The sequence below is a fragment of the Aythya marila genome, assembly GCF_965140915.1.
Source record: "Aythya marila genome assembly, contig: HAP1_HAP1_SCAFFOLD_47, whole genome shotgun sequence".
NCBI lineage: Eukaryota > Metazoa > Chordata > Aves > Anseriformes > Anatidae > Aythya > Aythya marila.
In genome coordinates this window covers 18,274-34,000 of record NW_028137568.1, presented here as the reverse complement: position 1 = coordinate 34,000, position 15,727 = coordinate 18,274, and the positions used below count along the sequence as shown (strand labels likewise).

At 61.4% G+C, this 15,727-nt stretch overlaps 4 protein-coding genes across 6 annotated transcripts; 1 reads left to right on the top strand and 3 right to left on the bottom strand.

Moving 5' to 3' along the window:
* Positions 1-232: 232 nt before the first annotated feature.
* EMC4 (ER membrane protein complex subunit 4) lies at positions 233-3,070 on the top strand (the record flags this gene model as incomplete). Its single annotated transcript, XM_082785060.1, has 5 exons — positions 233-303; positions 1,014-1,113; positions 2,047-2,200; positions 2,272-2,432; positions 3,007-3,070. 5 exons carry the CDS (start codon positions 233-235, stop codon positions 3,040-3,042), a joined length of 522 nt encoding a protein of 173 aa, XP_082641186.1. The 3' UTR covers positions 3,043-3,070.
* Positions 3,071-3,537: 467 nt separating this feature from the next.
* LOC309890630 (free fatty acid receptor 2-like) lies at positions 3,538-7,165 on the bottom strand. Of its 2 annotated transcripts, none has more exons than XM_082785054.1 (2): positions 6,972-7,165; positions 3,538-6,081 (listed from the first exon to the last, which is right to left on the bottom strand). In XM_082785054.1, exon 2 carries the CDS (start codon positions 6,046-6,048, stop codon positions 4,669-4,671), a length of 1,380 nt encoding a protein of 459 aa, XP_082641180.1. In that variant the 5' UTR covers positions 6,049-6,081; positions 6,972-7,165; the 3' UTR covers positions 3,538-4,668. The 2 variants fall into 2 exon arrangements, with proteins under 2 accessions (XP_082641180.1, XP_082641181.1); XM_082785055.1 differs by having other exon boundaries at positions 3,538-6,063.
* Positions 7,166-7,717: 552 nt separating this feature from the next.
* LOC309890631 (free fatty acid receptor 3-like) lies at positions 7,718-9,507 on the bottom strand. Its single transcript, XM_082785056.1, has one exon. It carries the CDS (start codon positions 9,403-9,405, stop codon positions 8,239-8,241), a length of 1,167 nt encoding a protein of 388 aa, XP_082641182.1. The 5' UTR covers positions 9,406-9,507; the 3' UTR covers positions 7,718-8,238.
* Positions 9,508-9,669: 162 nt separating this feature from the next.
* On the bottom strand, positions 9,670-15,599 carry CD22 (CD22 molecule). 2 transcript variants are annotated; one of them, XM_082785058.1, is made up of 13 exons: positions 15,356-15,588; positions 14,744-15,169; positions 14,348-14,665; positions 13,788-14,048; positions 13,201-13,455; positions 12,379-12,642; positions 11,783-12,049; positions 11,318-11,581; positions 11,124-11,223; positions 10,925-11,000; positions 10,751-10,848; positions 10,596-10,653; positions 9,672-10,496 (listed from the first exon to the last, which is right to left on the bottom strand). In XM_082785058.1, exons 1-13 carry the CDS (start codon positions 15,390-15,392, stop codon positions 10,314-10,316), a joined length of 2,607 nt encoding a protein of 868 aa, XP_082641184.1. In that variant the 5' UTR covers positions 15,393-15,588; the 3' UTR covers positions 9,672-10,313. The 2 variants fall into 2 exon arrangements, with proteins under 2 accessions (XP_082641185.1, XP_082641184.1); XM_082785059.1 differs by lacking the exons at positions 12,379-12,642; positions 13,201-13,455 and having other exon boundaries at positions 9,670-10,496; positions 15,356-15,599.
* Between the last annotated feature and the right edge of the window lie 128 nt (positions 15,600-15,727).

Genomic DNA, 15,727 nt, shown 5'->3' with positions numbered 1-15,727 from the left:
TACTCTCCGGCATGCTCTGGGTACTCAGCATGGCCGCCCGGAAGTCCAGAGTCCTAGAACTACATCTCCCGGCATGCTCTGGGCACCAAAGAAGGCCTTCCGGAAGTCATTGTTGCTATGGCGTTGCTAGGGGCCGCACTTCCGCCTCTCGTCATCCAATCACCGCCCCTCCCGTGTCACGTGCCGCGGCACTGGCTTATTTAAGGCCCTCCCCATTTCCGGTCTGCACAAAATGGCGGCCGCCGCGGTGAGGCCGAGACGTTTCAAGTGGGCGCTGGAGCTGGGGACGCCCCCGGGGGGGCGGTGAGGGCCTGGGCGTGCTTTTTAGAGGGGATTTTGAGGGAATTTCGGGGGAATTGGGGGGTTTGAGCAGGTCTTGGGGGGTCCTGTGTTGGTCTGGGTGGGGGGGTTGGGGCGTCCTGAGGGGATTTGGGGCGTTCTGGGGGGTTTTGACGGGATTGGGGGGGGCTGAGGGGGTCGTGAGGTGTTTTTGGGGGGGGTTCTGAGGGGTTTTAGGGGCGATTTGGGGGGCTTGGGGAGGTCCTGGGGGGTCGTGAGGGGGGCTGGGGGGAATTTGGGGTGGTCTTGTGGGGATTTGGGGGGGGGTTCTGAGGTGTTTTGAGGGGTTTGGAGGGTCTGAGGGGGCCTGGAGGGAATTGGGGGGGGTTGGGGGGGTCCTGAGGGGATTTAGGAGGGGTTTGGGGGTGGTCCTGGGGGGTTTTGAGGGGATTGGGAGGGGGTGAGGGGGTCCTGAGGTGTTTTTGGGGGGGTTCTGAGGGGTTTTAGGGGCGATTTGGGGGGCTGGGGGAGGTCCTGGGGGGTCGTGAAGGGGGCTGGGGGGAGTTGGGGGGGTTCTGATGTGGTTTGGGGGAGTCCTGAGGGGGTTTGCGGGGTCTTGAGGGGGTTTGGGGGGGTCCTGAGGTGTTTAAGGGGTGCTGGGGGGAATTGGGGACATCCTGAGGGGTTTTGGGGGGGTCCTGAGGGGGTCACCCGGGGGTCCCGTCCCCCACCAGCCCCCGCGGAGCCCCCGAGAGCCGCGGCCCCGTGGGGTTCTCGGAGCGGCAGCTGGGGGAGGGCGGCGTGCACGAGAGCGACCGCATCCTGGTGGAGAAGGTGGGACCCTGCCCCCCGCTTTTCCTCTTTTCCCCCCTTTTTCCCCCCATTTTCCTCCCCTTTTATCCCCTTTTCCCCCATTTGCCTCCCTTTTTTCCCTTTTTCCCCCATTTTCTTCCCCTTCCCCCCCCCCTTGTGCCCCTTTACCCCCCTTTTGCCCCCATTACTCCTCCTTACCCCCCCATTACCCCCTACACCCCCCTTTTTTTCACCATTTCCCCCCTTTTCCCCCCCATTTTCCTCCCCTTTTATCCCTTTTTCCCCCATTTGCCTCCCTTTTTTCCCTTTTTCCCCCATTGTCCTCCTCGTTCTTCCCCTTTTCTTCCCCCTTTCCTCCCCTTTCCCCCTTTTTTCCCCTTTATCCCCCATTTTCATCCCCTTTTCCCCCATTTTCTTCCCCTTTTATCCCCTTTTCCCCTATTTGCCTCCCATTTTCCTCCCTTTTTTCCCTTTTTCCCCCATTTTCCTCCTCATTCTTCTCCTTTTCTTCCTCCTTTCCTCCCCTTTTATCCCCTTTTCCCCCATTTGCCTCCCTTTTTTCCCTTTTTCCCCCAGTTTCCTCGTCGTTCTTCCCCTTTTCTTCCCCCTTTTCCCCCCTTTTCCCCCTTTACCCCCCATTTGCCTCCCCTTTTATCCCCTTTTCCCCTATTTGCCTCCCTTTTTCCCCCATTTTCCTCCTCATTCTTCCCCTTTTCTTCCTCCTTTCCTCCCCTTTTGTCCCCTTTTCCCCCATTTTCCTCCCTTTTTTCCCTTTTTCCCCCATTTTCTTCCCCTTCCCCCCCCTTTACCCCTCTTTACTGCCCTTTATCCCCTCTTTTCCCCCCTTTTCCTCTTCTTTATCCCCCCCTTTTCCCCCCATTACCCCTCCTTACCCCCCCACACCCCTCATTTTTCACCATTTCCCCCCTTTTTCCCCCCATTTTTCCCCTGCAGCGCTGCTGGGACGTGGCGCTGGGCCCGCTGAAGCAGATCCCCATGAACCTCTTCATCATGTACATGGCCGGCAACACCATCAGCATCTTCCCGGCCATGATGGTGGGCATGATGGGCTGGCGCCCGCTGCAGGCACTGCTCTCCCTCTCCACCAGTAAGCCCGGCCCCTCCCAGCGCTCCCAGTGCTCCCAGTCCACCCCTCTGACTGGTTTTCCCCCCCCACAGCCCTGAAGCTGCTGGAGAGCTCGAGCGCGCGGCTGCTGCAGGGTTTGGTGTTCCTGGTGGGCAACGGGCTGGGGCTGGCGCTCGCCCTCTACAAGTGCCAGGCCATGGGGCTGCTGCCCACGCACGCCTCCGACTGGCTCGCCTTCGTCGCGCCCCCGCAGGTACGGGGGAAAAACACCAAAAAATGGGGCCTGAAGGGCAAAAAATGGGGGCAAAACAGCAAAAAACGGGGCTGGAAAACAAAAAATGGGGTTGAAATCCCAGGAAAGGGGGTTGGAAGGACAAAAAATGGGGCTGAAAAACAGAAAATGGGGTCAAAAATTTTAAAAACGGGGTTTAATCCTCAAAAAAACAGGATTAAAGCCCTAAAAACTAGTGTTAAAAGCAAAAAAGGGTGCTGAAACCTCAAAAAGCAGGGTTAAAAACCCAAAACTGGGGTTAAAGCTCCAACACCTGGGGTTAAAAGCACTGAAATGGGGTTAAATCTGAAAAAAAGGGTTAAAATCCCCCAAAACAGTTAAACTCCGCCAAAACTGGGTTGAAACCCCCCAAAAAGGGACTAAAAACCCCAAAACCTGGTTAAAAAAAAAACATAAAAACCCTGCAACCCAAAAAAGGGGGTTTAAATCCCTCAAAAATGGGTCAAAAACCCTGAAAATGGGTTCGGAACCCCAAAATGGGTTGAAAACACCCAAAAAAAGGGTCTCACCCCCCCCCCCCATTCCGTCCCCACAGCGCCTGGAGCTGACTGGGGGGGGCCTCATCCTGTGACCCCAATAAAGGCGGCGACGGCGGCGGAGCTTTTGGGGTCATTTCTGGGGTTTTTGGGTCTTTCGGGGCGGTTTGGGGGAGTTTGGGCATCTTCTGGGGGTTTTGGGGTTGTCTGGGGGATTTTGGGGTAATTTCGGGAGTTTTGGGGGGTCTTGGGGGGGTTGTAAGGTTTTGGGGTCGTTTGGGGAGGATTTGGGGTCATTTTGGGGTCTTTTGGGGTGCTTTGTATGGTTTTGGGGGGGTTGGGGCTGGTTGCGGGTGGTTCTGGGGTAGTTTCAGAGGTTTGGGGGTTTGTGGGATTTCGGGATGGGTTGAGGGTGGTTTGGGGTGATTTCAGGGTGGTTTTGGGGTGGTTTTGTGCTTTTTTTGGGGTGGTTTTGGTTTTTGTGGGTGTTTTTTTTGGGGGGGGGGGGTTGAGGTTTTTGGGGTGGTTTGGGGGTTTTTTGGGGGTGGTTTGGGGGGTTTTTGGGGTGTTCGGTGCCCGGGTGCAAACCCCCAAGAAGGAGCCAGGAGGCCGAGGGGTAGGAACTGGTTTATTGGTGCCGTGCTCATACTGGGAGCACTGGGAGCGGTGCCGTGCTCGTACTGGGAGCTCTGGGCCCAGACTGGGAGTGGCGGAGCCATCTAGCAATGGGGGAGTGGTTGGCATGGAGACGGTGGCGGCGTCCCTAACAACGGGGTAATGGTGGGAGGCGTTGCCATGGAAACAGGGGGCGGGGCGTAGCTATGGTGATGGGTGATTGACAGCGCTGCCGTGGCGACAGGGAATGGGGGGAAATCGGGCAAAAAAAAAAAGGGATAAAGGGATGGGAGGGGGGAAGTGACAGAGGAATGGGGTTGAATAGGGCGGGAAGAGGGAAATGAAAGGGAAAAGGGAGTGGTAAAAGGGGAAATGGGGGAAAAACAAGGGAAAAGGGAAAATGGGGCAAAAAGCGGCGGTTTTGGGGTTTTCCTTGATGCGCGGCAGACGTGGAGTTCCTGGAGGTGCTGACGGAGGGGCTGGGCCCCGTGCTGCTGGTGCGGGGCGGCAACTAGCCCAGTATGGACCAGTAGAAACTGGTACGGAACCAGTACTGCGGGAACCAGTACGGACCAGTATGGGTCGGTACGGACCGGTACGGGTTGCTACGGGCCCGGGACCCGCCCCCCCTGGACCCGCCCCAGTGCCTCCCAGTAGCTCCCAGTCCCTCAGAGATCAAGATGTCCACATGGATCCATGTAGACCCTGCAACCCACAAAGGCCTTGGCCTCATGGCACCAAAGAGGTCTTGGTTCCATGAAGATTAGAGACCTGTAGAAACCATCAACTTTAAACTCATCAGCGTGGCCCCAAAGACATTGGAGATACCACCCTGACCTGACACTGATTGATGCCACGACTCAGATCCACTGGTCCAAGATGACTATAACCCCATGGACATTGGAAACATCACCATTTTCCAAAGCCCTTCAAAGTGCAACCCCACCCCATCCCCAAATCCAGACCCCCACTTGCCCTTACCCAATCAAATCCATAGCCCCTATGGTGAGGCCCTTTTTCTGACCATGTCCGTGTCATGTCCCCCACCCTACCCCCTAAAGCATTGTGTCAGCAAGACACATCCTGGGCAGGGCGTGCTCATAGGGTCACTCCCCATAACAACAGACCACCATGGCTCGTAGCTTGTCCCTCACAGCCACCACCACCCCAGCCACAGCCTTCTGTATAGCCGTGGAGGAGAAGTAGAAGATGAAAGGGTCAAGAGCAGCATTGAGACTGGTGAGGAACAAAATATAGGACCTCCATTCTGGGCTCTTATGCAGCACAAAGCCTACCACATGCGAGATGTTGTAGGGTGCAAAGCAAACCCCAAAATTGACCATGGTGGCCACAGCCAAACCCACAGCCCGTTGCTTCTTCTCCAGTGGGATATTAGGCCGAGCAAGGAGAGCCCGCACAAAGTTGATGTAGCAGAAAACGGTAACAGCAAACGGTAGGAGGAAGAGAACAAGAAATAGCTCCAGCCGCAGTGGGAGGACAAAGCTCAGCTGCTCCTGTGAGAAGTCATCATAGCACTTGTAGGTACTGTTGCTATTGGTATCATTGTGGCTTCTAGAAGCAGCAAGATGGTTGGGAACAGTCATGCTGTGGATGTCGGAGGTCCAGGAGACATCAGCAGTGGAGATGCCAGGGATGGTTGCGACATTGTTGGTGAAGACTTTGGAGTTATAGGTCTTGGGGCCACTGGGACTGGGGATCCTGGAGCCATTGGGGACGGAGATGTCACCATTGGAAGTCTTTGAACCATTGACCATGGAGCCATTGTGGTTGTAGATCTTGAAGACCTTGGAATTGAAGTTGTCAGGACTGGAGACTCCAGAGCTACTTGGGCTGAAGCCAGTAGAGATGGGGCCATCAGAGCTGGAGATTATGGGGCCACTGGGGTTAAAGCTGTTGGGGTTGAAGCCATCAGGGTTGGACATCCCGTAGCCACCTGGCTTGAACGCATTGACCATGGAGCCATCTGGTCTAAAGCCCCGAGAACCTTTGTCCACAAAGCTACCAAGCTTCGAGACTGTGGATTGTCTATGACCATCATCGTGATACTGTGCCACAAAGACAATGGAGCAATGAGAACAGGCCAAGAGCCAGAGGATGGCGCTGGCAGCCATTGTCCGCCCCAGCCTCCGCCTGTTCTTGAACTGGAGGGGGAAGACAACACCAAGATAACGCTCAACGCTGAGTGCTGCCAAGAAAAGACTGCTGAGATAGATGCTGGAGTAGAAGCAGAAGTTGGCCACAGGGCAGAGGACAATTGGTAAGGGCCAGGTCATGTCAGCAGCTGCTTCTGCCATCTTGAAAGGGAGGAAGAGGAGGAGGAAGAGGTCAGCGATGGTCAGGTTGAGCAGGAGGATGTCAGCAGGGTTGACACGGCGGCGTGCCTTGCCCAGGAGGGTAACAAAGGTGAAGATGTTGGCTGGCAAGCCCACAATGAAGGTCAACACATAGGCAATGAGGATCAACATGGTGTCGGGACAGCGCTGCAGAGAAACGTAGGCCTGTAAAGGGGATGTGGGGAGGACAGGGTGGGCGGAAGGGGTGCGCAGTGCTACGTGTGACTCACGTTTGGGGGGAGATGCAGGCAGCTGGGTGGCTTGTCCTACTCCAACCAATGGACCCAGAGGGGACTTGGAGAGGACATCTGGAGGGGGGGGGTTCTTGCACTGCTCCTACTGGTGCACCCTGAGGGGATCCAGGTGTCCAAGCAGCCCTCCTGTCACCACCACTTCCTCCCACTCCCAAAGGCGACCCAGACACCAGGGCGTCTGGTGCCACCCTGATTTGTTTAACTCATTTCCTGCTCAGCGTGGGGTGGTGGTGATGGGGGGGGGGGGGAAAGGAGCAGCTGGACATGTGCCTGGGTCCCCTCTGCCAAGCCCCTGAGTCACTTATCAGGGATGGAGTGGGATAAGGAGGACCAAAGAGTCTGATCCCTCCCACCCACCCACCCACCCCCAACACCCCCTTGGGACCCAGATGTCGGGGGTGGGGGGGGCTGGAGAGGGGAGGAGACCTGTGTCTCCCACACACACTTTAGAGGTGAGGAGGGCTGGACCTGAGCATCCCAAGCACCCTCCAGCCCCCTCCCCTATACCAGGTCGACTTCCTATGGCACCTGTGTTCCAGTTCCCCCCCCCACCCAGCTTCTCCCAGTTCCTTCTGGTATCCCCCCCACACACACACTCTCCAGCTGTGGGGGAACCAGGTGTCTGTCTCCCCACATCACCTCCCAGGGATTCTTCCCTATCCTGTGGGGAGAGGACCCAAAACATCCCCCCAGCCAGGTTGTCTTCCAGTCCCTGCCCATCGTCCATCCCCTGTGCCTTCTCTCCACCCTCCCACCACCCCCCCCCACCCCGCCACCATCTGGACCCCATCCTGTGCTCACCTCAGCTCCTGGTACCAATGGGACCCAGCCGGCCGGGTGCCTCCTCTTACAGCCCAGGGCACTCCCTGGGGAGGGGCCACGGTCTGGGGTGGAAGGGGGGGTGTGGGGGGGTCCCTGATGGGTACTTGCCTCTTCTGGGGTGGTGGACGACGCGTCCAGGGGGGCACCTGGATGCTGGGGTCCCCGGGATGCCTGTGTCTGCCTGGGGGGTGTGTATGGCTGGGGAGCAGAGGGGGAAATCCCAGACCGATGGGTTCCCAGGACATCTGTGTCCCCCGGGGGAGGTGCGGGGAGGGGGGGGGGGAAGTGGCTTTGAACGACGTTGAGGAAGTTTGAAGTTTCCTGACCGCAGACAGCAGCCACGTTCGTGGGCACACGTCCGCAGAGGAACCAGCAGAAGGGGAGGGAGGGAGGGAGGGAGAAGCTGGGGGGGGGGGGGGAGGGCTCCATTTCCACTGGGTGCCCCCAATCGCCACCCTGGGGCCTTCCCCATCTCCCCCTCCCCCACACTCCCCAGCATCCCAGGGCCCACTGGTGGCCTCGTCACCAAACTGGCAGACGAGAGGGAGGGTAGGGACGGGAGGGAGGGAGAACACACTGTGGGAAGGGGAGGGGAGAGAGGGTGGGGAAGGGCCTGGGAATAGCCACCGAGCTATTTTTAGCCACTGGATGAGGGATGTTTATTTAGCCACGGGGGAGGGAGAGACACCCCCCACCCACCCACACCCCCCCTTCCTGGTGCCACGGCTCGCCTGAGTTAGGGGCCAGCCCAGACGCCTGGGATCACGGCTCGCAGCAGGAGACCCCTGCGGTTGGGGTGCTGGGGAGGGCCCTTAGGGTTAGGTTAGGGTTAGGGTCCTGCCTGGCCATCGGGGACGGCAGCGGGGAAGTGCCCCCTCCCCAGGCGCTGCCCTGATAACGGGGAGGGGGCACCTGCCCAGCACAGCCCCAGGGCACTCGGAGAGCCCCCAGAAGCTTTCTGGGAGGGGAGGAACCACGGAGGAAACCATGCTCTCACCCCCACCCCCCCCCATTTCCCCTCCCCCATCCTCCTTTCACCCACTTGGCTCTCCTGGAGCTTGGAGAGGATGCAGGCGCCCAGGTTCCCAGCCCGTCCCGTACCTTCACCCACTTGGCTCTCCCGGAACCAGGAGGGGACCCAGGCATCCATGTCCCTTCCCCCACACACACATACACCCCCATGGCCCTGAACCTTCGGGGGGAGGTGGTGAAGGCAAGGGAACGGGGAAGGGTGGAAGGGGCTGACTCAACCCAGATCACAGAGCCCGGCCCAAGGACCCACGGCCACCCCAGAAGCTCCAGCCTGGCTTTGCCCCTTGTCACCCCCAAGCCCATCCCCAGATGTCTGGGGACCCCCACAGCTGCCCCAAGCCTCCAAAGCCCCGCCTTGGGGCTCTCTTAGGCCTGAAGCCCCCTGAGATGCCTCCAGCTCAGCGCCACCGACCCCCAGACACGCCAACAAGCCCAATGCCTCGCCTCCAGCCCCCCCAGGAAGACCCCCGCTTCGCTCAGAGGGTGCCCGGCACCTGGCCCGGAGCGAACCGAGCCCCATCGCATCCCAGACTTGCCGGAGGCCCCGTCGCAGGGCGGTGGAGGAGAAGCAGAAGATGAGGGGGTCGAGGCAGGCATTGAGGGTGGTGAGCAGCACGGCGTAGGCCCTCCAGGGTGGGTTCTCCCGCCGCAGGTACCCCACCACGTGAGAGACATTGAAGGGGGCAAAGCAGAGGACGAAGGCCGCCGTGGTGGCAGCTGCCAGGGCCACCACCCGCCGCTTCCTGCCCAGGGCGGCGGTGGGGAGGGCAGCCACGATGCAGACCAGGCGGCCGTAGCAGAAGGCGGTGATGGCCAGGGGCAGGCAGAAGAGCACCAGGAAGATCTCCAGGCGGAGGGCCAGCAAGGTGGCCAGCTGCGGGCCGGCGAAGCGGGTGTAGCAGGCCGTGCCGTTGCCCGCCGGGCCGGGCTGAGCCACGTAGACCACACTGCAGTGGCCCAAGGCAGCTGCCCAGGAGCCAGCGGCAGCCACGGCAGCGTGGGCTGCGCGCCGGCGCTGGCGGTACTGGACGGGGAAGGCAGCGCTGAGGTAGCGGTCGACACTGAGGGCAGTGAGGGAGAGGGTGGTGAGGTAGATGCTGGTGAAGAAGAGGAAGACAAAGAGCGGGCAGAGGGCCGGGGGCAGCTTCCAGGTGGCCTCCCAGGCAGCCTCAGCCATGCGGACAGGCAGGGAGGCCACCAGCGCCAGGTCGGCCACGGTCAGGTTGAGGAGGAGGACGTCAGCGGGCAGCAGGCGTCGGCGCCGCGCCGCCACCCCCAGGGCCACCAGGGCCACCAGGTTGAGGGGCAGCCCCAGGGTGAAGGCACCGGCGTAGACCACCAGGCACAGGCGGTGGTTGATGGCGAGGGGGGGGGCCGACATGGCAGCCAGGATCCGGTGGGGCCTCCAGATGGGGCAGCCGATGGGGACCGCGATCTGCTCAGGCTCCCTCGGGGTGGCCAACGGTGGTTGGGGTCTACCAGGGTTCAGGGCAGCAGGTCCCTGGGTTGGGGGTGGAGGTCTTAGGAGGGTGGCTGGGGGCTTCCAAGGTAATCTGGGGGGTGCCAGAAGATCGGGGGGGGGGGGGGGGAAGATGGTGGCTCCGGGCTGGGGAGCCCAGGTTGGGAGAGAGGGCAAGGGGGGGCTGTTGAAAAGGAGAAGGAGAATGAACCCTACCGTGGCAGCAGACAGATGGATGGACAGCAGCGGGGAGGGACGGACAAGAATAAATACCCCCATCCCTGCCCTCCAGCACCCAAGGGACCTGAGTTGCCTCTCCTCTCCTTCTTCCCCCCCCCCCACCACAGTGTGACCACTGGAGCAGCCACTACGGCTGGAAAGGGGACACTCGGTTAACCCAGAGGAGGAATTTATTGCTGGTGGCAGCTCCCTCGGTGGCTGTGACATGTCCCCAGCATGTCCCTGTCCTGGCAAGTGTCCAAGGGTAGCGGTGGCTGTGGTCCTGGCATTGGTTTTGCATGTGTGTGTCCCCTCCCCCCCCCACGGTGACATGTCACGATGGTCGAGGCCATGCCCCACACCTCTGGAGTCCCCCATGTCCCCCTGCCCTCGGTGTCACCATCAGGCTGTCACTCCCCCTGTGACCACGTCTCTGTGGTGGCCATTTGCCCGAGTCCCCACGTCCCCCATTCCCATGTCCTCTGCAGTGGCCATTGTCCTGTATCGCCGTATCCCCACTTTGCCCATGTCCCAGAGGATATTTCCTGATGTCCCCACATCACCCTGGTGGCCACCTTCCTCCATCCTGGTGTCCCCATGTCCCCAAAGTCTCAGTGCCTCAGGGCTGCGTATTCAACAGCATCTTCCATGCCCCCAGCATGTTCCTGGGCTGTCACTGGGGGGGACAATGCCAGAGCAGCATAGAGCAGTGTCCCGTCCCTGTCCCCGTCCCTGTCCCCAGCTCTGCTCCTGGGACCAGAGGGGACGTTCTCATAGTCATGTCCTTCGGTGGCCTGGGGGGACAGATGGTGGATGTGATGGGACGCAGGGGGTGACAAGGACACTGGGTGCATGGAGGGACACAGGGTGACGTGGTGGGGACATAAGGGTACCTTCGCAGCTCCGTCGTTCCTCTTGAGGACGCTGTAGACCACAGTGTCCCCTTGCACCCTGTGCGAGGACAGAGTGAACAATGGGATAGAGGAGGGGGGGGAGGAAAACAGGGGTCCTGTCCAGAAAGGGAAAGACTGGAGGGGGGAAACATTACCTGGGGACAGGTCCAGAGCCAGGAGGGGACACCAGTGATGAGTAACTGATGGTGTCATCAGCACTGTGGGGTGGCTGTGGGGACGCAGGTGGCCGAGGCTGCAGGAGGGACCCAGGTGTGGTTGTGGGTCACCAAGAGTGACCCAGGTGGCCATGGCGGGGAGGGGTCTGCTACCTTTTTGTTGCGGAGGAAGAAGGTCCCCGACGGCTCCACAACCGGCTCTTCATCAGCTGCCATCTGCCGCTGCCACCTGCAGGGACACTTGGGTAGCTGGGTCCCCTAGGGTTGACGCGGTGGCACCTGGGGGCCCCAGGAGCACCCAGGTAGCCAGGGAGCAGCAGTGATGCTTGGACACCCGGGTGCTCAGTCTCACCGGCGGCGGAGGAAGCACCCAAGGGCACCCAGCAGCAGGAGGCTGCCCAGCCCCACACCAAGGCCCAGGAAGGTCTTCCGCAGGATGGTGGCCCTGGTGTCTACAAGGGAGAGGCAACGGGAAGATGAAGACACTCGTGTCCTTCCCGGCCACACAGGCCAGGAGGACATCCCAAGGGTGTCCATATCCCTTACAGTAGACTGTGATGGTGACATCAGGGGAGTCGGCAGAGGTGATGGAGTTGGTGGCGCGGCAGCGGTAGCGTCCAGACGCTTGGATGCCCACGGCACTCAGCACCCACCGGTCCTTGGAGGCCCGGCCCAGGGTTCGACCATCACGAAACCACTCAAAGACATCGGGCAGGGGCTGGGCGGACACGCGGCAGTGCAGGACCACGTTGGTCATCTCATACACGTCCTCTCCTGGATCCGGCACAAGCTCCACCGACCGTGGCCCAACTGCACCCAGCATCAGTGCCTGAGGACCCAGCTCCCCGGTGGGGGGCACGGCCACCAGGGTCCCACTGGGTACATTGGGGTCCCACTGGGTCCCACGGGGGTGTTGGGGTCCCTCACCCACACCCTGGGGTCCCCTGGGTCACTTTGGAGGTGTCAGGGTCCCTCACCCAGACCCTGGTAAGGGAGGGGGTTGTAACTCACAGAGAATGTTGAGGGTGGTGGGGGCGCTGCGGGTAGCCCCTGCGACATTTCGGACCTCACAGATGTAGGTGCCAGTATCGGTGGGCTCAGGACCAGGCAGCAGCAGGCTGGGGCCAGAGGCCGGCAGCCGCTGCCCCCCCTTGAACCAGCTGATGTTGTAGAGGGGGGGCTCGGCCACCCCAGCCTCGCAGTGTAGCCACACTGGGCCTCTCCCGGCCACCAGCTCCCCCCTGGGGCTCTGACGCATCCAAACAGCCTGGGGTGGATCTGTAGGGAGATAAACCAACATTTTTGGGGGGCTGAAATAGTGACTGGGAGATTACAACTGTCCCTTGAGCACTCATGAAATGGTAAGGGGGGATAGGAGCAATGAAACCATCATTTAGGGCTGGAGGAGGGGGGGGGGGTCTCAAAACTGCCATGACAGGGCTTGAAACCTTCCCGTGGTGTTGGAAGAACCCAAAATGGTAATTTTAGGGTCTCAAAACCACCACTTGGGGGCAGAACGGCAACGAGGAGGCACGAAACACGGAGGGCACAAAGCCCCACGGGGAGCCCAGTGTTGACTGGGCGGGTGTCCTGAAACCACCACTCACACCAGACGATGACAGCAAGGGGTGGGGATTGGGTGAAGCCAGCGACGTTTTTGCCAGCGCAGCGGTAGGTGCTGGCTCGGGTGGGCTCGGCGGTGAAGCTGAAGATGGGGTCGGTGGTGGAGGCCTGATGGTGGTCGTTGCGCAGCCATTGGATGGTGGACGGAGGCGGGTGGGCTGGGCCGAGCTCACAGTGCAGCGATACACGGGTCCCCGCCAGCACCGGCAGGGGGTTCAGTACCGTCAGGGTGGCATTCCTGGGCTGGTCTGGTGTGGGGCAGTGGGGTTAGGGCAGGGAACCCCCGGGGTATCTAAGCCACCCCTACCATTACCTCAGCCTCCCCGTGGCAATCGAGGCCACCACTATCACCATCCGGACCACCTCATGGCCATCTAGGCCACTCCTTCCACCACCCTGACTACCTTGTGGCCGTCTAGGCCATCCCTACTACCACCCTGACTGCTCCATGGCCACCTACACCACCCCTACTACCACCTTGGATGCCCTGGGGCCATCTAGACCATGCCTACTACCACCTTGACTACCTTGTAACCGCCTTGACCATCTAAGCCACCCCTACTACCACCCTGATTGCTCCACAGCCATCTAGGCCACCCCTACCACCCCCTCGGCCACCCCACGGCCACCTAGACCACCCCTTCATACCACCTCGGACACCCCATGGCCATCTAGGCCACCCCTACTTCCACCCTGCCCACCTCTTGGCCACCCTATGGCCATCTCGGCCACCCCTACCACCACCCTGTCTGCCCTGTGGCCATCTAGGCCACCCCCCATCTGTACCACCATCTTGCCTCACTCACAGTAGACCTCAAGGAAAGTTGGGGGGGAATCAGCCGTCCCTATGTCATTGGTGGCCTGACAGCGGTAGGAGCCACCATCCACTTCCCGGACCGGCTTCAGACGGAACTGGGATGAGCTGTGAGGCAGGATCTGGCCCTCCAGGATCCAGGCATAGGTGTGGGACGGGGGGTTGGCAGAGTCGTGGCATTTCAGCGTCACTTCTTTGCCCTCACAGACGGGGGACGTTACCTCCACCCGCACATCCCGCGGGGCATCTAGGGACAGCCATATGGGTTGGGGGCAGTGGTAGGACAGCCACGCGCACGGGGGCAGAAAGGGGAGGAGGGAAGGGGAATTGTCAGGCATCCCCTGGGACAAGGAGGGGGTGAGACGGGCAGGCGTCTTGGAAGGGGTGAAGCCAGCAAGGACGGGCATCGGGACCCCAAAGGATGGGGCTAGAGGTGACGGAGCTTCCTCAAGGGCTGGGGCTATGGATGATTAGCAGGTTGGTCAAGGGGTGTCTCTTGGCGTCATTGGCAGCTGTTGTGCCCTCCCCCATGCAACCACCTCCCCCTTCCCCCCCATGCCACCAGCTTGTCCTACTCACAGTAGACCTCGAGGACGGTGGGATGGGACTCAACTGACCCCGCGGCGTTGGTGGCACGGCAGCGGTAGGTGCCGCCATCATGGACCTGGGCTGACCGCAGGAGGAGCTTGGCCGTGCTGGTGGACAGCACCAGGCCGTTCAGGCTCCAGGAGTAGGCGAAGGACGGGGGGTTGGCAGAGTCGCGGCAGCTCAGTGTCACTTCCCAGCCCTCACGGACTCGGGATGTCGGCATCACCTCCACCCGCACATCCCGCGGAGCATCTGGTGGGACCAGTAAGGACCAGTATGGAGCAGTACAAGCCCAATATGCTCTCCCCAGAACCCTACAGACACCCCAGGCACCTCCACAATCCTTCCAGAACACCCTGGAGGGTCCCCACCGGACCTTTGAGGGATCCCCTCAGCCCCCTGTCGATGCCCAGAACATTCATAGCCACCCCAGGGACCTCTCTCGGCCCACCCAGAGCCACATAGAAACACATATCTCCACCAACCCCCCCCTCCCCGTAGCCACCCCAGGACCCCCTAGGGATGCACATATGCACACCCCCAAGTCTCACAGTGGACCTGGAGCTGGCGGGTTGCCTGGGCCACAGTCTTCCCGTCAGCCCCCCGCAGGAGGCAGCTGAGGTTGGACTTGTCATGGTACCAGGTGGGGTTGAAGTCCAAGCTGATGCTGATGGCCGAGGGGACCATAGCGTGGTCTGGAGGGGTCCAGGCTTGCACTTTTGCCCCCGCCACTTTGGAGGCTGGCCCATCCCAGGCAAGGGTGACCGTGTCCTCGGGGCAGGCAGGGGGCACCCAGCACCCCAGGGTGGTCGTGTGCCCTTCGACGAGGGGTTGTGGGTCTGGCCAGAGGTGGGGAGCAGGGGGGGCATCTGCAAAAGGCACCAGTGTAGTGTTGGTTGTAACAACGGGGGCACAGCGGGGGGGCACAGCGGGCAGCCGGTCCCTACCAGTGACGTTGAGGATGACTTTGTGCAACCAGCGCAGCTCATGTCTGGGGCGAGAGCCGTTGGCCTCCAGCCGCAGCCCGTATTCACCGGCATCTTCAGCCCGGACGTGGGACAGGACCAGGCTGCAGTCCCCCTCCGCATAGGCGGTGGTGGCAGTGGGGGCGTGGGGCCGGGGGGACACCGCCAGCCTGATCCTGGCTCTGGAGCTGGTGGCACCGCTGGCGGTGCTCACCAGCAGCCCCCCCACGTAGTCGCGGCGGTCGTAGTCATAGACAGGCTTCTGCAGCCAGCGCAGGACAGGCAGGCGGGTGCTGGTTCCCACCTGGCACAGGTTGTAGCGGCAGGGGATGAGGACGCAGGAGCCCAGCTCAGCCACCACCTCCTCCGGGCCCGTCACTGGCTTCGGGCAGACGGCTGGGGCAGCACCTGCCAAGGGCAGCAGGGACCCCAGAGCTGGCACCCTCCCCCCCCAGCACTGCCCAGTGGGGACCCCGTCCAGCAGGGTCCCCCAGAGCCGTGTGGAGCCCCCCTGTCCGTCTGCCCCAGGACCCACCACCCTTTTTGGGGCCCCACTTCCCCACCAAAAGCCCCCCCCCCCCCCCCAGTTCCTACCTGGGATGAGGAAGAAGAGGCAGATGAAGAACCACATGGCTGGGGAGACCAAAGCCCCTGCACGGGGGGGTGAGACCCACGAGTTTGGGGGACCCAGGCGTTAGGGGTGCCCAGTGTCTGCGTTTGGCCCCATCCCCATTCCCCGCCCCTTTGGGGCACTGGGGGGCCCAAGCATCCGGGTGCCAATGTCCTCCCCCGCTCAAAGGCAGCCGAGCCCACTTCCTTCCCCCTTCTCCAGGGGTCTTGGTTGCTGTCGGGGCTTCCCCATACGCACGTGGCTCTAAAGGGAAGGAAGAGGTCCGGGGGCCACCCCACAGACCCCCCAACCCCAGGGGTCCCAGGGTTCTGGGGGGCCACCCCATAGACCCCCCC